This window comes from Numida meleagris, chromosome 26, assembly GCF_002078875.1.
Source record: "Numida meleagris isolate 19003 breed g44 Domestic line chromosome 26, NumMel1.0, whole genome shotgun sequence".
In the NCBI taxonomy this organism is placed as follows: domain Eukaryota; kingdom Metazoa; phylum Chordata; class Aves; order Galliformes; family Numididae; genus Numida; species Numida meleagris.
The window spans coordinates 4,331,785-4,358,775 of NC_034434.1; the positions used below are offsets into that span (position 1 = coordinate 4,331,785).

General features: G+C 58.7%; 1 protein-coding gene across 1 annotated transcript in view; it reads right to left on the reverse strand.

Moving 5' to 3' along the window:
* Positions 1-26,351, reverse strand: part of LOC110388535 (zinc finger protein 385C-like) — a 55,448-nt gene extending 29,097 nt beyond the window's left edge. The window contains exons 1-2 of the mRNA XM_021377928.1: positions 26,298-26,351; positions 9,055-9,303 (exon numbers count right to left, since the gene is read on the reverse strand). Coding sequence (XP_021233603.1) covers positions 9,055-9,303; positions 26,298-26,334 — 286 coding nt within the window. The 5' untranslated portion in view covers positions 26,335-26,351. The remainder of the gene's footprint in view (positions 1-9,054; positions 9,304-26,297) is intronic.

Genomic DNA, 26,991 nt, shown 5'->3' on the forward strand with positions numbered 1-26,991 from the left:
ATGAAAAAGCTGCTTGTGAAAAGAGGAAAGCAATCTTGTCAGCCCCCGTGCAGCCCAGGGATGAAAGGAAGGAAAGAACTGGGAGGAATTTAAATACTTTCCTCACGCAGACAGTTCAAAGCTTCGGGCAGAAGCATTTCCTTCAGGTATGAGCAGAGCGGGAGCATAAACAGCAAAACACCCCAACCCCACGGTGCTGCCACCCAAGCGGGCACTTTTGGGGCAGGTTCTGGTGTTTTGGTGCTGCGGCATCGCGCCGGGCACAGGGTGTTGCTTTCAGGGTCATTAGGAGCAGTAAGTTTAGCCGGGCACTCGCTAATCTGGAATTGACAGCTGGGTCCGGAGCGCCCGCTGCCAGCTCCCAGCAGGCTATTTAAACCTGATATTAATTTGTTTAATGTCAGCAGCAGTTTGGCGTTACTGCCAGCGAGCATTAGGCAGAGGGAACACGGAGGTGTAAAGACCACGAGGACAGGGCTGACACCCGATGAGGGGGGGGGGGGTCTCGGGGTCACCCCCTGCTCAGCGGGGCCCGGCGCCCTGCAGCCCAGCCCCAGGAATCCTGCCTGGCAATGCACCCGATGAGCAGCGTTTGTGCAGAGCTCAGCCCAGCACACAGGCAGGACTGGGACAGAATCACCATAGCATGAAATGAAGGGGTGGGAGGGAAATGCAGTGTGGGCCAGCGCGGTGCTGTATGGCTGAGCCTCTGTGGCCAGCTGGAGGAGATGCTAATTGCAGGTACTGATTACAGACCACTGCTATTAACACCTCCTGTCCTCCCCTGCCCAGCTGCAGCTGGTGGCTGGAATTCCCCCACGCGCAGCCGTGGGTCCGGCCTGCATAGCTTGCTATATTTGTATGGGGCAGTGACACGTGTCCTCCCACCGGGACCCCAACCTGTTTCACTCGGTGCCAGCACCCAGAGGAGCACAGCCTGGGGCTGCTCCTTCCCCAACACGCAGCCGCTGTGGGACAGGGGTGCCCAGGGCTTCTCAATGGCTGCAGAAGGCCGAATAACATCGGTGCCCTAAATAAAAGCAGTGCCATGGGCATTGCTGCACCAGGTGCTGCGCCTTCTGGCACAGGTTGTTGGCCAAATTTGGGGCCCTAATGGCAGAGCATGAGGAGGAAGGAGTGGTGATGGAAGTCAGGGTTTCTTTGCAAAGGTGTGGGACTGTATGGGGGGCTGCCTATGCTGCTGCCAGAGCTGCAGCCCCCGCAGCGTCCTCCCCTCCCGGTGGCCATGTGTGGGGTGAGGGGACTTCCCCTGGCTCTTTTTTTTTGCACTGAGCCCCTGCAGCACATGCACAGCTTCCAGAATCCAAGGGAGCTGAAGAGCCAGGGACAGAAGGGGCCACCGCCAATTGGTAGATGTGAGGGGCTGTGCTGCACAGCCTGCCCAGCACGGTGCTGCTCACCCCGGGGGAGGCAAATCCCAAACAATCTCCAGCAGCTCTGTGAGGCCTGGCTTGTTCCAGCTCATTTGAAGTGTGTGCAGAGCCCCAGCGAGCAGCAGTGCAGAGGGAGAGGGAAGGAGAACTGAGAAGTCATGGACACCCCTCATGGAACAAAGGAGCTGCTCCTCTGCTGCTCTCCAGTTTGGGCATGGGTGGCCCTGTTGGCATGGGTGTTAGTAGGCTCTGGGTGAGGACAGACCCCAGGAACCAGAATAGAGGGATTATGCTGAACCCCACGCTGCTCAGCATCGCTGCCCGGTGCACGAGCGGGACCAGAAGTTTGTAGTCTCCCAAAGCAGCCTGGCAATACCGATCCGATCCAGCAAAGAGCATCTCAATAAATCAGAAAGGAGACAGAGGGATAAAGCGCCAGCAGGAAGCTTCCCCCAGGACTGACGGGGCTTCCTGGCTGCCTTTGTTCTCGAGGATTTAGGGTATAATTTGGGGGTGAAAGACGCCAGATACGATCAGCACCGATACACCTGGAGGACCCGTATCGGTTTTCCTTCTGCTCTGTAATTTGAGTGCAGCCATAAGCGGAGCGGCTCAGGCGTGCAGCGCGCGGCGGGTGGGTGCAGGAGGCAGCGCTGACCTTCCTGCTCCCGGCCCCCCGGGTGCAGATAACAGATTTGGAGGGCTGACTTCCCTGGGGGGGTTCCACACAAAGGGCGTGGGGGGGTTTGCTGCCGGTCAGAACTGCAGAGATTGTTTTTAAAACCGGGATCCCTTGATCCTTTCATGAATTAAGTCATCAATTTATTTTTTTAATGAATTCTTCCTGGAGATTTGTGCGTGTACTCATCCAAACAAAGGGCAAAGGGACGCACTGGGGCAGCGATGCCGCTCACTGCAGCGGGCCCACAGCCAGGGCCGGTGCGGGAGCTTCACCGCGGTGCCGGCGTTTAACCCCAGCTCTCCCCACGAAGGGGCTCCTCGTGCTGCCCCTGCCCCCAGCACACACCTGGGCCACGCTTTTCTGTGCTGCTTTCATCTGCACCGCTTCAGGAGCAGACGACAATATTGCCCTTTCATTAATCCCAGCTCCTGGGAGAAGTCTCAGCGATGGAAACACTCCATTAATGCTCTTTTTGTTGCAGTACAAGGCATTAAATCATTATTTTCCTCCTCACTTTAGCAAGGATCCACCTCAAAGAAAAGAAAAGCTTAAAACTGCTTAAATAGGTGCTCTAAAAATGTTCACCTTGTACCAATAGGACTATAACCGCTGCCCGGGCAGCTCTGTGGGAAGCAGAGCACTGGGCTCATCTGGTGCCATCAAATCGGGGCCCAATGCAGTGACCCCCCCCTGGGGGCAGGGATGGGCGCCCACACAGAGCTATGGGTTTGGTCCCCACCGCCCTGGTCCTGCATTAATTCTCTTCTTTCAAAGCGAGATGCCTAATTACTGAGGCATCCAGGACAGGGCTGCAAATAGGTGGAGAAACCGATGACCTAAAACTGTTCAATTACCAGGAACAGGCATGGAAATTACACCTGAAGGGTTTCAGAGACTGTGCCATATTTTCCCTTTGATTTAGGAGGTGAGGGGCGGCTGGGCTGAGCGAGCAGTGCCCCGAGTCACCCAGCTCAGCCCAGTGGCTGCAGCGCTCGGTGCAGCAATGAGTGCACAGCAACCCCAGCACCACTGCACAAACCTCGAGGAGCGTGAAAGCGGGGCTCGAGCAGCAGCCGACCCCGTGCCCAGCCCAGCCCTGCGGGGCTGCAGTGCGGCGTGGTGCTGCCCTGCTGTGGTTGGGGCTGCTGCAGTTCCCTCCGATCGCCCCAGTCCGGTTTTCTCCCCCTGCACACGCGGCATCTCACAGGGAGGAGAGATCACCCCGGGAAAATGACATAGAGCGTGACGAGGGGAGATCATCTCCTCATAGAAAATGGTCTATTGCTTACGACTTACTGTCTGGGAACATAAACCAGCTCGAGCAGCCGGCCCTAAATCACACTGACAGCTTCACGCTACCCACAAGCCTGTGCTCGCACAGATCCTGCTCCGTCCTACCTGCCTCCCCAGCGCTGCTCTTGGTTTCACCACAGCTACGTGTGCCCGCTCTCTTCTCTCCTGCAGAGCAATGCACAGGGCCAGGGCACTGCCCGTGGTGCTGCCATGCCCCGGCTGCGCTGCGCTCTGCGGCCATCGCTGTGTTCTCCACCCCAGAGAAACCCCAGGATTCCCTCTCCCAAATCTGCTGAGCTCCACGGGGAACCAAAGAGCTCTGTGGCTGCATGTTCCCCACTGATCCTAATCCGCTTCTCATTAAGATCACGTGTGGCACATCCCCGAGCTAAGTGGCCATAAGATGCTTTTGTCGCAACTCAATAGCAAACCAAATGGAAGAAAATTACAGCGAAATCCAAGATTAAGGACGGCGGACTCACAGGATACGATGCTTTCACATAACGCGTGGCAATTTCCTCCTGAATTCTGGATAAAAATGAAAGCCATCGCTGCCAGCAGCACCCTCTGCACCCAGCTCTCCATTGCCACATCCCAGCAGTGCCCAGTGCCGCTGCTCCCCACACTGCTCCCAGCCCCACATCGCACACATTGCTGCCCACCCTCTGCTCCCCCCCCGAGGACAGCTTGCCAAAATAGGAGCGTGAGGTAGAAACCCGTTTATAAGTCATGGAGGACGCATCCTGGCCGCTACCATCACGCCTTTATGGCAGGTCATCATCTCTGTGGGTGCAGCTCATCCCTGAGCCATGCTAGCAGGTGGCTGCTGGGGCTCTCCTTAAGGCAAAGCCTCCCTGGGGGGCAGCCCCTCCGGACCCGCTACCAGGGGTCTCGCACCTCCTCCATGGCTGCTCCTGTGTGAGCCGAGCCTGGCAGCTCCCTGTGATGATTTTTGGCCAAGGGTTTACATTTTAAGGAGCTTTTCATTTAGGAAAAAAAAAAGCATCATTAGGAAAGAAGAAAGAAAATCTCTGCGGCCTCTGATCAGAGGGGAGCAGGCAGAGCGGGGGGGGGGGGGCCCTCACGCGGAAAGCTCCGCATCGAGGAAACCCACCCGGCTGAAGCTCACAGCTCCTGGCATGGAGCCGACCCCTCCAGCACTGAACGCTTCCAGCTCAGCCCGAGCCCAGGGGGGTGGTGGCACTTGAGCAAGGGGCAGCGCGGGGAGTGGGGGCTGAGGGGACACTGCAGCGCATCCTCGGGTGGCACCGAGCCCAGCAGGCGTCGCTTGGATGCGGAGCAAACCCTCAGAGGTTCCCCCACCAAGACCCCAGGTTCCTCGGGTCTCTTTGTCCTCGCCTGCAGCCGAAGGGAGCGACCGAGCGCAGCGAGCGGAGCTTTGTGTGTCTGCCCTGCTCTGCCTCCACAGAAGCTCGGATTGTGAACCCTGTTTGTGTGGTGCTACCGATGGGCACAGCGCAGCCACAGCCCAACATCAGAGGCCCTTGGACACACTGGGGGGCCCCGAGGAAAGGTTGGAGGGAGGGCGAATAAATAAAAGAGATATATGTATATATAATATAAATGTGTTATATATATATACGCGTGGAGGCTTGGGGGAAGCAGGGGTGCCCTTCCTGTGGCCTAGCAGAGGCGGAGCAGAGCCCGCGCTGCACGGAGCAGTGAGCGCTGATATCTGCAGCTAATCCCGTCAGCTGACGTTACCATCACGGACCCACTCGGCCATGCCAGAGAGCGAGCGCTGCGAGCGCGTCTCAGGGGCCAGCTGCACCCTTTGCTCTCCCTGCCAAATTTCTCCTAAAAGACCCCAAAGCGGGAAAAGGCAGCGAACCACGGCAGGAGCTCAGGGGGGGCCGGAGCAGCCACCACCCCCTCTGCAGCTCCCGCAGCGCAGGATGGGCTCTGCTGCAGCACCCATACCACGGGCACCTCTGCTCCTGCCATGCAGTGCTCACAGGGAGCTCTGCTGCAGAGCTACCCCACTGCACGGGGCTCTTCAGAGCACAGCACGGAGCGAAGCTTCAAGGCTTCGTTTCCCCATTAGGCGCAAACAATATGCAAACATGCGGGATTAAAATCAATGCGTTGGATTTTATGGCAGATAAAGCACCACAGAGCATTGCTCTGTTTATTAAAGACAATTAGAGGATTCCATGCGTAACATGGAATAAAAAAAAACCCAATTAGCTCAGCACCCATTTTCTTGGTAACCAACAGCTGAAGAGATCTGATAGCACGGAGCAGCAGGGAGAAGGCGGGGAGGAAGCTCCGTGCGCTGACCTTTGGGATGCAGAGCAGCAGCCGCTGCCCAAGGTCAGAGCACACCAGGGCACTGCTTCTCCAGATGGAGATGAGGGCTTTCTGGACCCGACTGCCAGCAGGATTATCCCAGCCCAGCAAAAAGCACAGCTCGAAGCCAGCCCTATCCACTCGATGCAAAAGCCGCAGGGAAACGTCATTTGCTGGCTCCCAACATCTTGCTTCGCACCAGGAGAAGTGACACCAGACAAGACAATGCCATCCACCCTGCACCGCCCTGACCCTGCCCAGGGCTCTTCCCTGTGGTGCTGCACTGTGTCAGTACTGGTTCTCCTGGCTCACCCAGCTCTCAGCTCTGTGACCTGGGGTCAGTGCCCGGGCTCTGCACAGGCTGCTCTCAGCCCATAGACAGCGCACTGAGCTCCCACGTGTCCCCAAACCCAGCACCACACAGTGCAGCACTGCCAATCTGCCACCCCAGCCCCCCCTGGCTGACCCCAGCCCCCCCACATCCCCCCCAGCAGCCGTCCCCTCTGCTGCAGAGCTGGAGCGATGCTGAAGCTGTCACAGCGATTTCTCTGCGCATCTCAAACCCTTCTGCTCTGCAAACGCGCGGACAGACATGGCAGCAGCTAATTGGGGAAACCTGAATTCTTTTGCTTCGTAAGGAAAAGTTATTTTGGTGCGGTGCTGCTGAGGCAGGTAGAAAGGCACCCAAGGGAGCTGCAAGGAGAGCTTTGGAGCAAAGGTTTGGGGCTTTGGGGCACACAGCAACACAAGGTGGCACTGGGCACCGCCAGCCCCCGGGGTTGGCCCAGCCCTGCCCACCTGGTGCTGCACAGAAGCACGTTGTGCAGCCTGCGAATGCTCGGGCAGGGAGGTGCATCTTTGTACAACACCAAGAATGATGGGGTCTGCTCCTTTTGGGCAGCAGTGAGAGCAAATGGAGTGAACTCCGATGCCCCTGACGGTCCCAGGCAGTAATTAAAGCACTCATGACCCACTCGGGTTTGAGCTGGCATCTGCAACGCAGAAACATCCTTCATCTGTGGGCACCCAATACCTAATTGCTGCCCGCTCAGCAATTCAACACGAGACAACAGAACCGTGATTTGCTTTGTAGGAAAATGCCTAATGAACAATAATTTGTTTTTAAGTTGGGGGTCTTTCTGGCATAGAGCTAATAAATTGCAATAGCACTGATTACTGCCTCTGCCTGCCAGCCACGCTCCTCCCCAGCTTTGCTCCACGCACTGTGAGCGATTACAGCCTCTGCAGAAACAACTGCTGACAGCGCCGGGGGGAGCAGGGCGGATCTCGCGGCGTCTCTGAGCGCTGCCTTTGATGTCGCTGCGGATGTCAGCACGAGACGGAGATTCCAGCTCAGAGGAATATTCTGTCTTTGTCTAACTCAATTATATCACTTAATGCAGCGCCTTTAATAAGCGGCCCCTCCCCCCGAGCTGCTCGGGCTCTGACACATCAGCCTGCCCTCCCCTCAGTGTGCTGGGATGCACAGGACAGGGTGGCACGGAGTGCGGTGACCGGCACGGAGGGGATGCGGGCATCGCATCAGTCAGGTCCCAGCCCCAATTTGTCATTCGCAGCCACGTGCCCTCACAGGCTCATGCTCCGGGAGGTTGGGAAAGGTTACCAGTGACAAAGCTGGAAGTGACATTTCTAAACAGCAGCGTGGGGGACAAGGTCGGCTCCGGATGAGCGGGCTGCACCACGGAACCCTGCTGGGGACAGCAGAGGGATGGGACGGAGCAAGGAGCAGATGCTGCTGCAATCCCCTGCACGAGCACATTGGGCTTCACCTGGAATGCCGAGGGCAGCACGCGGCGAGATTCCTTGGCTCGGCAGGAACGCGCCAATGGCATCTTCCCACCGAGCCGTAACCGGGTCCCGGGCAGAGCCTGGAAGCTGCAGGCTGGAATTTATGAGCTCCGTTCCCATTAACATAGCAGGCAATATTTCCATCTGTCAGTAAATGATGATAAACAGAGCAGCTCCTTTGCATATCCCAGGCCTTGCTCAGACAAAACCACCACCGGGGAGAGCAGGATTTGGCACACGGATGACAGCTGCCATGCTAGGAATTTATGGCTCCAGCCTGCACAGTCTTTAGCAAGAGCAGGAGGAAGAATCTCTATGGGCTGTTCCCCAGGGTCTGCACCGCAGCTGGACCCTCACCCACAGCCACGCCCAGCACTGCACTGCACTGTGCATCCTCCTGCCCCAGCTGTGAACCAGCCACAAGCGACACGTTTTACCCCAGAGCCCACTGCTTGCTGGTTTGTGTTTGCAAAAGCTTCACATGTTTATTTGCCAACAGCTTAAATGTTATTGAACAAACACTTCCTGGCAGGAAAACAGGACTGGAGACTTCTTACTGCTCTTCAGAGCAGCATCTCCCGGAGGGGTAACACCACATGAGCAGCAGAACCGCAGCAGGGTGCAGCCATGAGATGTGGTGTTACAGGAGCCCAGCACTCCCATCCCCTCAGCACAACTCTACGCTGGGTAAAGGCCCCAGTGAGCCACTGAAGCACTTGGGTGACCTCAGCTCATTAATCCAATGAATAATGAGTCCATAAGGAAAGGAGGACAGTCACTGGAAGCAGCCCAGGAGGCTGCAGCTCAGTCCCCAAATGGTGACGGAGCCCAGGGATCCCCCAGCACTGTCCCAGCTCAGGGCAATGGGCACAGCCCCAGCACTGCCAGGCCCCAGGGAGGACCGAATCCTTTGGTTTGCTGTTTAACACACACAAACCCTCAGATGTGGTCAACCCTTATTGCAGGGTGACATTCAATGGCACGTTTTGCTGCTTTTATGCAGGAAAAATCCTGCAGCAGTCAGCTGTGGAGAGAGCAGGTGAGGTGAATGCCAGCAGATGGCAACGAGTCCTTGCAGCTCCCGTCCCACCCGCGAGGTGTGCCAGGCCCAGTGGCACGGCACCTGCTGCATCCCTGTGCCACCGCAGGCACAGCCCCTTCTTGTGTGCACAGGAATGATCCCAGGGAAAGAACGACAAAAATCATCCAACAAAACCCGAGAAGTAGCTCCTAGGACATGGACCACCGGCAAGCAGCACAATGGACAGCGCACATCCATCCATCCACCCATCCATCCATCCACCCATCCATCCATCCACCCATCCATCCATCCATCCACCCATCCATCCATCCATCCACCCATCCATTCATCCACCCATACAACAGAGCCAAACGAAGCCCCCGAGGACCAGCGGTGACAATGGGGTCAGAAAGTCCCCACAGCTCAGAGACAGCAGCAAGCAGCACCAAGGACACAGTGCAGCGTTCCCGGGCATCCCTGGAGCGCTGTACCCGCAGAGCAGCCAGCCCCGAGCAGCCCCCGGGCAGCACCAGCCCAGCTCCTACCTTGGGCCGCCGGCATCTTGCCCTTGTTGAGCTGCTTGAGGCGCTTCTGGTGGGACTTGCCGTTGTAGTGGATCTGTGCCTGCGCGGCCGAGTTGAGCTGGATGTTGCAGACCTCGCAGAGCGTGAACGATTGGTGCTTCTTCTCCCGCTTCATGCGCTGCTCGGGTGGGCCAGGTGGGCAGCTGGCCGCCTCCACCAGCCGCAAACCGCTCTCAGGGCTGTGGGATGGGCTCAGAGGCCGCTTCATGCCTGTGAGGGGGAAGGACAGACCCGCCGTCAGGACAGACGGACCAGGATGGAGCAGGTGAGGCGGGGAAATGCAGCCCACGTCTGCTAAAACCTCTCTTGTTCACTGCCGGACAGCATCACACATGGGCCAAAGGCAGCGGTGGATGAAACCAGCTCAATACAGGCAGCAAACTCAGCTGGGGGGAGCTGTGTGCCGTCCCACAGCCCATCCTCACCGCAGGCACTGCTCCCTCGAGCACTTTCTTGCCCACGTTGAGTGGATGCCTCTCCCAAGCGCACGGCGTCCATGGGCATCAGCAGCTCGAGCCCTGTGCAGGGACCGTGTGGGGAGGAGCTGCCCGTGGAGCCGGGGGTCCCTGGGGACAGCGCCCTTGGCTGTGCTCTACAGATGCGCTGTCCCCGCTGCCTCGGCTCCAGGGATGAGCTTGAGGTGGGAACCGCCGGGACGCCCAGAGCAGAGCCTGGGGGAGACGAAGGTCACCCGAGCCCCGAGATCCCGTTACCGCAGGGAGCCGGCGGCTGCCCATGCCGAGCACACGCGGGCACGCAGCCCCGGCGCCGAGACCCGGGAGCCACCTGCAGGGACAGGGGTGCTGGGGGCCACGAGGTGGGCCCCAAAGTCACGTTGCACGGTGAGGTGTGATGCGACTGCAGAGGCAGCGCTCGGAGCGGACCCGCTCAAGGCGGACCCGGGGCGCGGAGCCGTGCAGCTCCTGCCCGCAGCCTCACGATGGCGCGGCCGCTCTGCACTTTTGTCATCTCCGATACGGTCGAAAGTGATGAAAAAGGAGCGAGAGGAGGGAGGCAGCGCGCAGCTGGACGGGGCCGTTCCTCCGCCCGCCCCATCGCGGTGCGTGGCTGCTCCCGTCCTTCCGCCCCAACTCGGGGACAGACCCCAAAGTCGGACCGAACCCCACGGCCCCGCTGCCGGAGCTCGGGTCACCTCGGTCTCAGTACTCAGGACCGGGGCTGGCAGCGTGCTCCAGCCGCACTCGATCCGCCCGAGTTATGCCACGATTGGCCAAAAGTGTCGCCAGCAGATCTTCAGGCTCCTGCCTCGCCAGCTAAAAATGCTAAGCAGAGCGTGAAAGGAGCTTTACATTAAAAATAAGTAAATCTACTTCTTGGCAGAAGAACCTGGGCGCTCTGGGTTCTCTCTCAAGATCTCAGGATTGTTCCTGAAGCTCCGACTTCAGCTCTGAATGAAAAGGAGAGAAAATGCACATCCCTTGTGCTTGAATGAGTGAAACCACAGGGTCCAGCCTGTAAAGGCTCGAGGAGGAAGGAATTTACAAACAACAGAAGGCTTATTTACAAAACAAACCAACAAAATACCCTGATGCTCTTAAATGGAGCCTCCTGGACTGGGATCACCATCCACCCAAAGTCCTTCATTGATGGGCACTGCCCAAAACGCAGATGGGTGACAGCACCTGGATGGGGACCTGGGGCAGTTCTCACCCTGGGGACACGGCGGGACACACGGAGCAGAGGTCCTCGGGTGCACTCAGCGCACTCCCTCTGAGGGTATTTTTAATGCAACTACATCCAGGGATGCAGAGCTATAATTGGAACATTATGTGGACAAAGTATCCCCAAAAGCCCCCTCATCTTATAAAAAGGAACTGCTGTTGCTTTGATTAGGCTGAGGCTCCTGGGCCGGCTCCCGTTGCAGTATTTAAAAGGTCTGCCCTAATCGCGTAAAGCTCCCATCTCATTCACTTGATTTCTCCTGTGCCTTCAGGGCCTGTTCTGCTTCTCAGGTATCAGGACCATAAATTTGGCTGTTCATGGCTCGGACAACCACGTGCGTGTGCAGGGCAGCCCTGTCCCCATGGCTGATAGCAGCACCGGCGGGGATTTTGCCCTTCCGAAGATCCAAGAGCCTTTTGGAGGCCCCGAGCAACCCCACTGGAGTGCAGACCCCACACTGCACCCAGCCGGGGTGTTGTGCCCTCCATGGGAATGATCCCCTTTCATAGGAGGGAAACTGAGGCACGGTGGAGGCATCACTGCCCCCCTCCCACCCCCAAGCCCCATGCCCCCTCCGTGTTGCCCTTCCCACAGCTCAGAGCCACCGAGCAGGGAGAGGGGCTCCTGACGGGTGCGAAACACTCCCTGACAGATGCCTGAGTCTCTCTGAAATAAAAGAAGGTCAGAGCAGCTTGGGTGTCACCGCGGCGGCGCTGCCTGAAGTGCTTTTCTCCCCCCCATGTGAAGAGTTCCCAGGTGGGTGCTGCCCAGCTGGGTCACACGAGCCCCCCCCCCCTGCAGCCTCATCCCCAACCCTGACCGCCCCGTGTGCACCAGCCCGGGCTCTCAGCTCCCCACTCTCCCAGCCCAAGGGAGCTTTCCTCCTCATCGTCCTAATTTTTATCATTTTTTAATTGCTTGCAGTCATTCGGAACAACAAATCTCCCATAAGTCACGGTGCTCTGCCTTCATCCCTCGGCCCAAGCGGTGCAGCAGACCGCAGGCACACAGCTGAGCTGCTGCTTTATTATCTTAGGGTCATCTCTACGCTCTTGTATCACAGTCCATAACCTCAGGTCTCTCCCTCTCTTTTTTAATAACGCCATAAACATGTGTTGCAGAAGGCTGCAAAGCGACGACAGACATTAAATAACCGAAATCCAGACATTAAATATCTGAAGTAGGAAATGCTGTTCTATAGCCAGCAGGACCCGCCTCCATCCCAAAGGGTGTTAACAGGGGCGGAATGGAAATGATGGAGCAGAGCAGTGCTGGGCTGGGATGCTCAATCTCATGTGCTGCAGACACCGTGCAGCCACTGACCACGCAGCGCAGCCCCACACAGCTCACACTTTCCCACCACCACCAGTTCCCCCCCAGCACCAAGCCCAGGTGCGCCTGCAAGCTGCCACTGCACCTTGCAGCAAGCCAATCCCCATCACATTGATTTGGGATTTTATGGTGGGTGAAATGTATGGAAATGAAAGGCTGGAGCAGGCAGCGCGATAAAGCCCTCATCCTCTGCATCCCACTGCACCGCTCTGCCATTGATTTCTTCCCTGCACCCTCAGCTGTTCCAGTGCTGGAAGCTGGAGCAGATGGGTCACAGCATCGTGATGCTGCCAGCTCCGTGCTGTCCATCAGGGGCACACTCATGTGTTTTGGTTGCACTTCAGAGCAACAACACCTCCTTAGTCCTCCAGGTGTGCTCCCAAACAGGACAAGAACTCTTCCAAAAATATAAATTCCCTCGCAGGCTCCAGGCACCAGAAAGCAAAGTCTGCACTAACACACGGCTGCTGCTCTGCATGCACGGCACCGCCTAGGGACACCAGGACATGCCCAGGGACACTGGGACACAGAGATCCAGGCCTGGACACCCCTCCAGCAGCTCACAGACACGGAGCAGCCTGTCCTCCAGGCAGCAGGAGCAGGGGAACTGATGGGACAGCACCAGCAGCACCTGCAGAACGCTGACACATTTATGCACCCCAGCCTTTAAGCGAGGAGCTGGAGCGCAGGGCACGTGGCAGAGATGTTGCCACCCACCTGCTGTGCTGGGGCCTCCTAAAGCCTCCAGAATATCTCCTTCACAGCACAGGGAGCAGGCCTTGCATGCAGAAAAGCAACTACATGGGTTAAGTCATTGAAATGGTAATAGTTTGGCCAGGCTGGAATATTGAAAAGAGATATTTGGTCTTTTGCCTCCATTTTGATGTCGATGACCTGAGGACAGGTCTAACCATGCTGCCCCTGGGTGTCACGCAGCCTGGCCAGAGCTCTGCATGAATGCAGATCAAGCACCCGCCCAGGTTTGTCACCAGGGCTTCTGGTCCCCTGCAGCCCCCAGGTTCCCATTGCCAGGCTCCTTCCTGTGTCCCACAGCAGTTCTGTGGGGCCTGAGCAGAACCAACACCACAGGCACAGCCACAGCCTCAATAAAACCACATCTGCTACGGAGCCGAGTGGCCCCCGAGGTTGGTCCCATCCAGCAATGCCGGATCAGAGCAGCACAGCACCTCACCCTGAAGCTTGGGTGAATTTGCTTAGAGTAAGAAAACAAAAATCTGATTTGTGTTCTCATGATTTCATAACCTTGAATCCGCTTTATCTGTGCTTGAGGGCATGTAATACTGAATAAAAGCAACAGAAATAGAACAATTAGCATGAAAGTCACCCCAACAGCTGTCACCGAACCCCCCCGCAAGCAACAACCATATTTCCAATTGCCCTGCTCGTTTTTGCAAAGATCTGCAGGAAAGGCAGGAAACACCACGGCTCTTTACCCCAGCAAAAAATCACAGCATCTCATTCGCACTTATCAGTTTCAGTGCCCGATTCAGGTGGTGCTCAGCTCATCCCCGGAGCCCACTCGTGCCGCAGCCCCATGCTCTGGGGGTGCTCCATGCCCAGGACGAGGCAGCATGCTGCCCACCCCATGCCAGCCCTTACCTGGCTGGAGCCAGAGCCCGGCCCCGCACGGCCGCTCGCTGTCCGGCTGCTCCGTGTGCGCGACTGCCCCGGCGCTGCCCGCCGCGCTCCCAGAGCTTGGCTCGGGTTTCAAGGAACTCTTCGTGTGCGGTTGGAGCACCACTAAATCAGCCCTCATCAGCAGCGAGCCTGCACAAGCACCGGCAGCTCAGTGCCTGCTCTCAGCAAGTTCCGCACGGCCCTGGGCGTCACGCGGGACAGCAGGTGCCAACTGGCAGGGGGCTGTCACTGGGGGAGTTACCTTGAGCCAACAGCGGGGCGAGTGCACCTGACATCAGCTCTATTTGTGAATGAGGAGACGGGGAAGCTTCCTGGGCTGTCTCGAAGGTCAGACCTTGACGATGCCCCCGGCAGCTTCATCGAGAGGTGCCAGGCTCAGGCGGGGGGGGGAGCAGCCAGCCGTGCCCTGCACACAGGGGAACAGAGCACGGCGGAGCTGCCAGCACAGAGATGCTCCACGGCCTGGGCTGAGGGCTGAGCAGCTGGGGGCCGATCACAGGGAGCCCTGGTCATGCCCGCATCATGCTCAGCATTTCATAACAAGGCATAAAACCCACCCCCCCCACCCTCCCCACCCTCCCAGCATATGTTCTGCTAATGCCGGGGCAAGGCACGTTTTGGGATCAGTGCATAAACCGTCGCTCGTCAAAGCAAGGATTACTCTGAGCTCAGGGCCGGCTGCTGGCACGGGGCACACAGGGGCTCCTCCACCCATCTGACCCCCCTGCCAGCACCCAGTTGGCTCCCACTGTCAGACAGCCCTCGCAGCCCCCAGTCCCATTCCCACGTGCTGAAGGGCAGCGGGACATCCCAGCGCCTGTCCTCTCATTTGCACACTGGCATCATTAACACAGTGCATTCCCTGAGTCAGCATGTCGCAGCCCTGCTCCCGAGCAGCGAGGACAGCCACAGCCCGAGCAGTGGGGACACAAGCAGGAAACACACGGCCATCCCACAGCAGCACCACAGGACGTGCCCACCTGCCATGGGAAACAAGCTGGGAGCACTGCCTTCCTATCCTGGGGTCCTGCAATCTGTGCTCAGTATCTCCATCAAGTTGATTAATTGGCTTCACCAGGGACAGCAGTGGGGCAACGAGAGAAGATGCAGCAGTGGCAGGGCAGGGAAAGCACTGGGGGTCATTCTGTTTGGAATGAATTAGATGAAGCCATGCCCGACGAGCGCACAGCACCTTGCTCCTGAGCCCGGCTGGGTTACGAGTCGGGGTCCAGGCACTTGCCCGTGCCTGCCATAGATCCTGGAGGTGCCCCCAACCCACTCCCAGCAGCAAGGATAAAAGCAGAAGGCAGCACCCGCGCAGAGCCTGACCTCGTGTCCCTGGGGGTTTAGCTGTAACTGTTCGCACCGCGTAAGAGAGCAGCAGGAGAGGAAAGATTGAGGAGACAGCCATTCATCATCCCACCCGGCTGCTGCCCTCCCAGCTGAGGAATTTCTGGCACGGGACTTTCAGGACCATGAAATCCTTCGGGGTTTCTTCAGGGCAGAGCTGTGGGTGCTGCTCCCATGGGAACTGAGGGTCCGCTCAGCCCCACGCAGCAGCACAGTGCTTGGCACCCAGTGGCCGTGCCAGCAGCGTGGTGGCACACCTGGTGCCGTGAAGGACATCTACGTGACAAGTCATGTTCTCCACAGAAGTGCACACTTGAACCACAGGTGCTCGGTGCACTTTGCTGTGCTGGGGCTGCTGTCAGAGGTCCCTCCGCAGTCCTCGCTGTTTCCACCCCAAGTTCCCAGACCTTTATTTAGCAGCTGACTCAGCCCTGGCAGTGGGGCACGGAGGGGGCAGGGCGGCCGGGCAGGACCCCGGGGTGGCCGCAGCGCTGGCACTGCACTTGCGCAGGATGCGGCAGCAAAGGGAGGGCACAGAGCCGCCCAGGAGCAGCTGTGAGCAGCGGTGCGGGCACGGGTCGGTACGGGGCAGGGATCCACAGCGTCACGCCAGGACAGGAGCACAGCTGCCCTCCATCCGTCTGCTGCTGCTGGACAGGAGCTGGGCTGGCAGGCAGCTCTGCTGCTGTGCCGCTCCTCTTAAAATAGAGCGGGGAGCGCAACCCGATGCAGGGCTGAGCTGAGCTGCTCCTCGCTGACTCTCCGTGGTCACTGCCAATTTCTTTTGCTATTTTTCCCAAATCCCCCAAAATTAAATCCAGGCACTGCCTGTGCAGTATGGCAGCATCCTCACCGGCAGCGGGCACATGGTGGGGCTCCGGCTGCTCTCAGTGCCACGTGCCCGCTGTCTCTGTCCCTTGCCCCGGCCCACCTCCAGCTCCCCCCAAACTCACCAGAATTGGGCATTTTGGAAAAACCCACCCCACTCTCTCAGGTCAGAGAAGGATGTGATTTACCATTTTGCAGGACTTGGAATCAGATTATGGCACTAAACTTTTAAAGTCTCTGCTCAGGAGGAGCACCAGCTAACACAGCACACTCAGCAGCACCAAACCCAAGCTGCTGCAGCTGCCTTTTGTGCTAGAGCCTCAGAAAGCAAAGCTCAGGGGCCATGAATTACAGCAAACACAGTGGCCCATGGGTCTGCCGCTCTGCCTCATTTGGATCATGAGATTTTGCAGCAGAGTTTGGCTTTTAGGTGTTTGTGTACAGCTGCTAACACGGGAGACCTCCAGTTTAAGTCAGAGCTCTTGCAGGCTACTGTAATACAATCTAAATTAATTATTTCATAGCGCTAAGCAAGTGACATTTGAAATCCAGACATTGCAGAGGTATCAAATAAAGATATTTGCAATGTGATCTGCTTCAATCCGTGCAGCTCTGAATCAGCGCATCAAAGCGAACGCTGCTTTATTAGAGGAAAAGTCACCGAGCCGCAGCGCGGGGCTCAGCCCAGTGCAGGGCCAGCACTGCTGGGCCCCCACCACCAGAGCGTGGCTTCTGCAGCAACATTCATTACTTCTGTCTTCTGATTGCAAAACTTTCACTACCCTGGGTTGTGTATTTCACCACCAGGACTGGATTGCAGTGCCCACATCCCGTCAGAAGCTCCCCCTGCATCTCAGGATTGCACACAGAAGAGCTTAAACTCATGCAGGAGCTGCATCAACCATCACAAAAGCCAAAGCAATTTCTTCCCGGGCCTGGATGCCCCCCAAAACGATGGAGCACATCGGGACCCACCAAGATCCCTGAGGTCAGGCTGCTGGGGGCTGAGCACACCCTGCCCATGGGGCTGCTCACAGCCTGACACCTGCAGCTGCGATGAGGGCTCAGCACAGCAGAGAGGGGAGGGCACCGAGCACAAACCAACAGCAGCCGCTGCTGGGCAGCTCTAAGATGCGCACGGGAGTAGGCAGAGCTGGGTGCTGGGAAACGCCCGATTCCCTCCCCATGTGTAACTACATGTGCTAAAAATGCTGGCTTGTCCAAATAGAAGAAAACTGCCTTTACCAGCATCCCTAAAAATGCTCCTGGAAACGTAAAGATTGGGGTGGGACACTGCGCAGCAGAACCTGGGCAGCAGCACCCAGTTCAGGGCGCAAACACGCGCATCCAAGGGCACATTCTGGGAAAAATGGTGCACAAGCACGGGGCTCAGCCCCATTGGCCTTGGTGGGAGCTGAGCACTCCATGAGGGCCTCTCCACTGCCACTGCGCTCCCTGCGGTGGCTGCCCACCAGAAACCTGAAATGCTGGAGGGGAAGGGCCGGGAGAGGAAGCCTGGTGGGTTCAGAGCCAAGCAGAGCGCGGGGGGCTGCCCCGCTGCTGACGCTCCACGGCACCGCTTGGTGACAGCTCTGAAGCTCCCGACTGCGGGGAGGAACTTGGAGAAGCCTCCCTGGATGACAAATGAAAGGAACCCCAAAGTTATTGGGCTTTTTTTAGAATTTAGAGTGGGAGGAAGGAAAATGGGACGACCCATGATTTTTTAATGTCTGCAGTTGGCAGTTCCATATTTAATGCAACAGCATCCCTTTAAGACAAACACGTTCGTACACAGGAAAGAAAATAAATTGGCAAAGCAGTTTTGCTTTCAAGCCCGCCCGACGTCTCCCTGCACAAACACACTCCTGCAGCTGCGGTGGAGCCACGGGGCCGGCGCTGGGCAGCGGGTTGGTGAGGGTCTGAGGATGACAAACCCATCTGCTAACCCTGGAAGCAGTGATTTATCCCAGAGACAGTACAAAGAGAGAGCGGAAGAAATAATTCATTGTGCGCGAGATGGAGAGGAGACGCGTTGTCATGTTATCCCACTGACAGCCCAACACAAACAGAGATGCTTGTTACAGAGCCTGAACCCGACGTGATCAAAGGAGCTGCTTTATTTGGGGTAGGAAGAAAAAAAACTAAAAGAGAGGGAAAGGCGAAGGAGCGCGAAATCAAAGTCTGTGCTCAGTGCTTCTCATGGAAGAAACTTGCGAGAAATGTTCTCTGCACGGCAATTAGTAACGAGGGTCTGTGTGTGGGCAGGACCCGTGGGCTCGCTGCGTCCCCCCAGGGAGCACCGGCCCCACACAGGAGCCCCGCGCTGATTTCAGGTGCCTGGATGGACCCCACGCCCCACAGCCACCGTTCACTGGGGACAGCTCAGCAGGAGCTGGGGCACGGGGAGCTCAGCTCCAGGGCTGCGCTTCTGCTAAAAGGGATTGGGCAGAAACGGGCTGGAGGAGCGATGGAGTTACACACAGCTCTGCCCAGAGGGCAGGAGGAGGGAAAGAGAAGCAGAGCCGGGTTTAATGCCCGAGTTACGGCCTCCTTCTCTGTGCCCTCCTATGGTTGTATCCAAAAACGGCACCTGGAGCTCCTGCAGCCATGGTCCTCCCCGCAGCGCTCTGATGGCTGCAGGAGCCCCACCTCAGTGCTGGAAGCATCCTCTGAGGTAGCAGAGGTCACAGTGTTCAATTAAATGGAGAAAGCTCTGCTCTGAGAGGGCCGAGAGGAAGCGTGCTGACTGGCAGCACTGGTGGCGGCTCCAGTATTTGTTTGGGCAGCACCATTAATGTTATTTAATGAGCTCTAGTGGGTCAGAGTTCCTGTCTGAAAGGGATTTGTAAATGGATTCATGAAAAGTTGCTCATCTTCCCCCACAGCACACACAGGGCAGCCAGCACGGGGTGCAATGGGGCAAAGGAGCTGGGGAAGGTCTGTAACACAGCAGGGTCACGCAGCACAGAGGTGGCATCTCACAGGGAGCCCCACTGCAGCACAGGAGGCAGGAGGAGACACAGGGGCGATCCCCACTGCTCCGCATTTATCGCTGCCCACCAACAAACCACAGGGGGACACAGAGGCGAGGTGACGCAGGCAGAGGTGCTGGCAGGGCCACATGCTGTGATGTACGGGCTCCAGACGACTGTCTGCCTTTGCCAAGGGCTGCGAGCGGGCACGGAGCCACCCCACGGATGGGAGGGGAGCAGGCAGCCAAGGCACCGTGTGAAGTGCTCCTGGTTGGCATGTGCTGGAGCAGAACCCCAGCACCCGCCCTGGTGCACAGCCCCAGCAGGGACAGGAGCGGGGCTCCACGCATCGCGCTCCGCACAAGCACTGCTGCTGGCACTGCCTGGATCACAGCGGGACAGCACCGCGGTGCCTGGCGCGGCCCGTGGACACCCAGGGCTGCGGGCGGAGGATGGAGCTGAGCTCGGTGCTGCTGGCAGCTGGCGGGAGGCAGAGGCGTTGCTGTTATGAAAACATGCGAGGGCTGTGTCTGAAAACATTGCAAGAAGCCAGCTACACAAATAGGCCCTTTATGGCTCTCTCCTGCTCGAAGACAGGCCCTTTCACCAGCGCCTGGCTCCGGCACAACAGGGCTGCTCGGCTCAGAAAGGTCTCCGTGTTGGGCGCGGGGGGAGGCTGAGCGGCAGCACCACGGCAGAGCCCCCCGGCCCCACAGCAGCAGCACCCGCCTGCACCTGGGCACGGTGGGGATGGCTCAGAGGGCCCTTTTCCAACGTTAATGATCCTAGGATCCCACGAGCAGCAGCAGCACTTTGCTCCCATCGGCCGCAGCTACTGAACGCCGCAACGCTTCAGTTCGTGCCCCCTCAGCACACGCTCTGCACCGGTGTTGGGAAGTGGGTGCTACAGCAGCGGGCGGGCGGTGACTCAGCGATCACTGCGCTCATCTCACCGCTTTTTTTAGCGCCACGAGGACGGAGCTCAGAGCGCAAACCCCTGCGGGGCGCAGCCGTGCCCCCCACCCCTCCACCATGGAAAGCAGAGCTGGACAGCCCCCATCCCAGCTCGGTGCTGCACCAGTGCCAGCACACAGCGGCTTTGTCACCAGCGCAGTGCAGAGCTCCCATCCCAGCAGCAACCGATGCCCGCAAGCACCAGGTGCCCAAATCCAGGACTCAGGCCAGAGCTGGAGCTCTGCTACAGAACAACCTGAGCTCAGGGCAGTGGGGCAACCTGCAGCGGTGCCATGGATGCCCAAGCACTGCACCCAGGGCCGCCCCTGCAGCCGCTCTGCTTTCACCCTCCCCTCAATGATTTTGCATTTTAACCGATAACGGGATCGCGCTACCTGCCTGGTTTTGAGAGTCACTTGCCGTGCTCAAGCTGAAGAAAATCAATTCCCTTCTCACTCGAGTCTTTCCAAGAGAGATGAACTGAAAATCTCCCCTGCCTGAGTAAAATATTTATTCAGCCTGGGAACAGATTTACTTCTGAACCTTCTATAAATACAGCTGAGGGCACCATTTAATCCCTTACCAGAAGACCCAATTTTGCTTGTTTTATGTTTTAAAATATTTCTCCCTTTTCCAGTGCCCTGTCAGCAGGTTGCAGAGGGCAGAGGTGCTGGCACCTCAACAGGCAGTGAAAGTGGGGCCGTGGGGGGGCTGCTGATGCCAAGACGGGGCACGTGCAGCCACACCGACCGCCATTCACTTCTTTACTTACACCCGAGTGCAGCAGCTGCTGGGGATGGGGAGGGCTGAGAGAGGCCAAATCCTGCACAGAGGCACCTTTGTCCCCGCTTGCACAACGTTTCCCTGTGCTCAGCTGCCTGGGAGGGACCCCACACCGCAGCCCCCCCTCAGCCCCATGGCTCCATTCCCCCCCCCACCCACCAGGGCTCAGTGGGCAGACCGTTCTCACCTTGGGTAATAACAACCCCCTGCTCCATCCATAGCCAGACTGAGGGTGTTACAATGGGCACTGCATTGGGCGATGCAGCCACCAATATGCTGTGACACAGCCCCTCTTCTCTCTCCTTCCCCAAGCAGGAAAGCGCAGAGCAAGAGCTCTGCTCAGCTCCAGCTCTGACCCCCAGACCGCACAGCATCGCTCCCCTCCCAGCCTGCACATCCCTGCACCGCTCAGCAGTGCCCTGACAGCTCTATCCCAGGCTGGGAGCACTGGGAAACGAGGCTCCATGCAGCCAGAGCAAGAAGAAAAAGCTCTTCTGGTCTGAGTTAGAGAGCGGATGAAAATGCTTCTTGGTGCTGCTGTGAAATGGGAGGAGGAAATTGTGCAGTGTGCCAGACACGAGCACCCGTGCCACTGCCTCCCTCAAAAAGAGACAGTTTGAGTCAGTAGGAGGGGGAATGCCTGCCAGGACCAAGGGAGCAGCTTTTCTGCTGCTGAAGTGGCCATCCGCAGGCAGCTCTGTTCATGATCCTGCAGCCCCAGTGCCCTCCAGGCTCCTCTCAGCTGCCGGCAGTGCAGTGCCCATGCTGCAGCAAGGCGCCGGTCACATGAGCATCCCGAGGTGCAGGTGGCTGCTGGCTTGCTGTAAATCCTTTCAACTCATCCGTTGCCTCAGTAGGAGCCCATGCTGCCCCAGGAGCTCTCAGCCAAGAAGCGCACTGCGGGCGCTAATGGAGCGTGGAGTTCTCCTGCCAGGGAGGGGGCTCGCTCCCGCTGTGCCTGGTGAGGAGGGAGGGGCTGCAGGGTCAGGGTCCCACGGGGTTGGCAGCACGGCTGCACAGTCCAGCCCTGACTCTCTGCTCCCCTCCCCCCACACGGACCCAGATCATCACCAGGTTTCCATCCCCCAGATTCCCTCTGCTGCTGACCCCACTCAGTGTGGAGCCAAACCTTGTCACCTTCCGTGCACTGCGTGCTGCCGAGGGCAGCCCAGCCCGGAGACAGAGCGGGCTCCTCCGTGTCACCAGATGAAAGCAGCCTGGCTCATCCCTACCTCGTGGAAGGGCTCCTCCGAAGGTGCAGAATGCCATACGCCGTGAGTGCCTTTCTAATTTGACACACTTATTAAATTGCTATTATGCTCACTTGCTAATTACCTCCTCAGGAAAGCAGGGAGGACAGAAATTTGACATTGAGAGGTGAAAATCTGCAGACCTAGAAATGCAGAGCTGCTGGTTGGGCCGGGGTGCCCAGCGGTGCTGGAAGCAGGACATCAGGATGGATGGGGGGGCTGCTGCGAGTACGTCCCCCCCACAGCCATGGCCGCAGCCCCACAGCAGCAGAATAGGGAGCGGTGACCTCAGGACCCCCCATGTGCTCCCAGGAGCACCCCCAAAGTGCTCATCCTGCACAGTGGGCCTCAGCAGCAGAGATTAATCCAAGCACGCATTAATCCCTTAAAGCCCTTTCATAATGATGCTCAGAAATAAGCCTGCAGAGTTCCTAATACTTCTTGAAAATTTGGAGGTGGGATATTTATGGGCTCTGTCCTGGGGGACCCGATGCTGTGGAGCTGTGCCCCCCCGGTACCAGCGCACCCCCGGCAGCCGCTGGCTCAGCAACAAGCTGCTCTTGTCAGGGATTTTTTTCTCTCTCTCTATAAACATTTCAGGGTTCCTCAAAAGAAACTTCAGCCGTGCAGTGCACAGTACATCTTCTGGGCTGAACCTCTTCCAGCAGTTCAAACGGATGCAAAGCAGCAGCGCTCCCGACCAAAATAAACAGGGCCGTGTGTGCGCCTTTCTGCTCCGCGCGTTTCTTCGGGAGATGAAGCGCGGGCGGGAGGGGGAACGGATGGCAAACAGCAACAGAAAAAGTGACACATCAAAAAAATACAAATAAAAGAGGCCTTGATTCAGCAGGAGCCTCACCCATCGCAGCCCCACCTGCCCTCGGGTCGTTCCCTTCCAGCCTTCCTGCTGGCAGCTCAGCGCTGCTTTCCAAGAGCGCGGCACAAGGTCACGGCACGGGGAGCACCACGGCACCTCCAGCTCAGCACAAGGACGAGCAGACACAGAGGTCCCCCAGGGTCACTTCCCCTCCGGGGGTCATTCATCACCTGGTGGGGGACAAGGCCGCTCCGTGTGCTGGGAGCAGGAGGGGCAGCCCCCAGAGGACCATGCTGGGAGGATGCTGCGGCTCCTGCCTGTGAGGACAGTGCGTCCCATCCTTCACACCACCTGCAGTGCCCCAGAGCAAGGTCTTTGGGGATTTAAGCATATTCATTCTTAGCTGCCCTTCCCACCTCCCTTTTCCTTTCCATCTTTGTGACTTGCAGGGCAACCGAGGAGAGAGCAGGGGATGGTTCTGGTGATGGATGAGGGAGCACGAAGCCTCCATTGCCCCGCTCACATGGCTGCAGCTCTCCCAGAGGTCTGCACCCACGAGTCACTGCCTGCACCCACAAGAACCACAGCAGCAGAGCAGGGCTGGGTGGGCCCACCAGACCCCACCACTGGGCTCTCACTGCTGCTCAATGAAAACTTTGCTGCAGCAGCTCAAGCAGACAGGGCTGCCCTGCAGCATGGACCCCAGGGCCCTCACAGCCCATGTGCTGCTCACAGCACTGAGCACTGGTGGGGAGCAGTGAGCAGAGCGGGACCATGCACCTGCACTGCCACCAGATGAAAGTCAAGGTCAAAAAAACACCTCAGTGAAAGCTTCCAGGGCTTCACGGTGACTAATTAGTCACCCAGACATGAATACAAGAATTAAAACATCGCTGTTCTTTGCTGCATGACACTCACTTTCACCCTTCCGACCAAATCCTTCCTCAGTTGCCACCACACCCGGGTCAGCGGCCCCACACCTCTCATCCCCTGAGAGGCTCAGAACAAAACCCCTAAAGTCCCTCTGCCCTCCGCCACGTTTACCAAGGAGCACTGTGCTGTGCTCTGCAGCGCTCATCCCGGTTCAAAGGCAGCAGAGGTCCCAAAGAGCAGCAGCTGCAGGAGTCCCTGGTGCCCCCATGGCAGCGTGTACCCCCCCCCCTGCACCTCCTCCAGCCCCCCCTGAGCTCCATGCAGAAGGAGCAGCTCCTGTCTTCAGGCAGATACGGGCACAGATTAGGACTTAACCTCAGAACATTTCCCTCGCAGTTTCCAAGTGATCGTTCTTATCAACTAATTAAAAAATTTCCATAATTAGGCCGGAGAAAATCATGGTTCGGGAACGTTCCCATTTCAAAACAGCCCTGAGCTGTGTGTGGTGCAGGGTGGGAGCTGGGCCCCCCCAGCAGCGCTACCCCCTTTGCAGATGGGGCCCACGGTCACTGGGCTTGGGGGGGGCAGCTCCCCACCGCCGCCCCCTGCCCCTCATCGTGCAGCACCAACGCTCGCTGTTACGAGCACGGTTTGAGCTGTGTGGGCAGCCAGGAACTCCTCCATGCACCCCTGTGGCCTCAGCTTGCTCCCGAGCTCCCCACGGCTCCCTAAATGCACAGGTCCCGTTTTACGACTTGCAAGGAAATTGTCGTGGCTCCAATAAGAGATGAGCACTCGTTTCCACACAGCCACAGACCGACTTTCCTTGAGAGCACAGATATGATTCTGGACAGGGGCTTCTTGGTGTATAAATAATGACGTTCCTTTGGAGGCAATCAGAGAGCATCCGGCAAAGAAACAGCCTCCGAACATCACAATATTGTTTCTAAATTGACGAATGGAGCCTCCTGGGCTTCATTTCTCCACTCCAGGCACCCGCTTTTGCATTTTTCTTTTCCCTGGGAATTACGAAGGGGCTGGGGAACCGCGGGCTGAGTGCTCAGAGCATTCCTGTACAGGTCCCAAATGGGCTGAGACATAGGGACAAGGGAACAACAGCAGCCAGAGCTGAGAGGGGCTCCCACCCCACACCTCCTTGCCGGCTGAACTCTGCAGATTGCGCTGTGCTTCCAGGACCTCTCTGCTTCCCACCCTGGAAACTCTGCAGCGTAAAGCAACTCAATTAACTTTCCCAGTGCTCTGCTGAGAGCACCCGTACACAGCTCCTCATTCCTTTGATAACAGCCTCAAATTGCACACTCCTGGAAGCGCACAGATCTCCCCAGCGATCTCCTGGTGCATCAGCACAGGGTGCAGGCTCCTTTTTCAAAGCAAAGCACCATCCAAGCAGGCAGCAATGCTACCAGCCCATGCCAGGAGAGCACCATACAGAGCACAGTGCAAGAGCTGGGCTTGGGCACAGAGCACGCGGTGCAGCACCCTGAGAGCTCGGGGCAGAGCTTTGCACATTTGCACGCAGGATTATACTGGCTGGTTTTATAAATGCATGCGGCGGATTACAGAACAAGCAAAAAAATCCCACAGCACACGTTATCGGCTAGCCTGACTCCGAACTCTACATATGGCGAGAGTTTATCGCCAGCAGAGCTCACCGGCAGCCACAGCGTGAGCACGGTGGCTCCTGTCCTGCCCCTACAGAGCCGCAGAAGAGCACCCGCAGCGCTGCTGCCACGCGGGGGGGGGGGCAGGCACCGTCCCACCCCGTCCCGGTGCGCGGGGTTTGCTCCCAGGCACAGCCCCCAGCCCAGCCCAGCGCGGCACAACTCGGAGCGCACCCTAGAGAGCAGCGCTGCTTCGGGCTCACGGTGCTGGAGGCTGAGGGCGCGGGCGGTCTGCTGGATGAGGAGCGCCCCAGCCCCCGTCCCACGCCGCAGCCCTCCCGTCCCGTTGCTCGAATCTGATAGGAAGGGCTTTGTGGGCCTCCAGGAGAAATCCTCCGCTTTAAAAGCTGAGTATCCCCTGCGCAGCCCGGCGGTGAGCTGCGGCTCTGAGGCCAGCACCGACCGCTCTGCGCTCCAGCGCAGCCAGCACCGCGGGCAGCACCGGTTGTGCCCGACTGTGCCACGCGGTGACGGGCGCAGATGGGTGCCCGCAGCCGCGGCCCCGCGCAGGCCGTGCCATCCCCGACGGCTCACGGCCACCCCGGCACGCAGCCCGCAGGCCGAGCTGCTCCCCACGGTCACAGCCCCGCGTGGGCCGCACGCCGCGTGCCCGATGGCCACTGGGCACGTACAGGAACCCCGTGACCTGGGGACACCTCACACCCCGCGGGTCTCGGACCCGCAGTGAGCCGAGAGCAGCACGAGAAAAGAGGCAGCAGCCGGGGCTCCTGCCGGGCTCCTCGGAACGAGTTTCCCTCCACACCCGACGCCTTCCGAGTGAGGCAGGGGAGCAGAGGCTGTGCCCCCGCTCTGCCGCCCCGAGGTACGGCGCTGCCCGCTCCCGGGGGCACAGCCGGGATGGAGGAGGACAGCGGAGCGGAGCATTGCGGCGCGGGCACGGCGCTGACCCCGGCTCCGCTCCTCGGAGCCTCCGGGCGCATCCCCCTCCTCCCACAACTTTGCTCTGACCACAGCCGTCCCGACCCCGCGCCGGATCGCGGCCCCGCACCGCCCGCCCTACCTGCCCAGCCGCCCGCCTCCGCCGCCGTTTGCAGCATCCTCCCGCCGGCTGCTCGCTCCCGGCTGGGCGAGCGCGCTCCCGGAGGAGGAGGAGGAAGAGAGGAGGAGGAGGAGGAAGGGGGATGAAGGCAGCGCGCGCGCCGCCGCGGTCCCGTCCCCCTGCTCCCCCCCAGCAGCATCGCGCGCATCCCGGGGCCGCATCCCGCACGGTCCGGGCACCCCTCGGTCCCGGGGTACCCCCGCCCGGCCCTGCCGCTGCACATCGCCCCCGAAGGGTCGGGGTCAGTGGATGCCAGGGGCGGGCACATGGAGAAGGGTGAGCAGAGGGCACCCGGGACTGGGGACAGATGGTGCCATCAGCACCATGCACCCAGGTCTCAGTTTTGCCTCTGAGCTTTCCCGATCACCCCCAAGAAAAGGCTCCCACATCCCGTAGCTGTGAGCACCAGCAGAAGGCGCAGCCCCGCAGAAACTTCACGTCCTGGGAGCAGCAGAGGTGGCACCGGGGGGACCCCGTGAGAGCTGTGATTCTGCTGGTGGCTGTGCCCCCGCTGTGACCCGGAGCACGGGGACATCACTGCGCATCGCACAGGATGCACGGGGGGGGCTCAGCGGCTCGGGGAGCACAAAGCGGAGCCGCTGCTTGCGCTTAAGTCATCGCTGCTGGAGCACAAGGCACCCACAAGGCAAAGGCT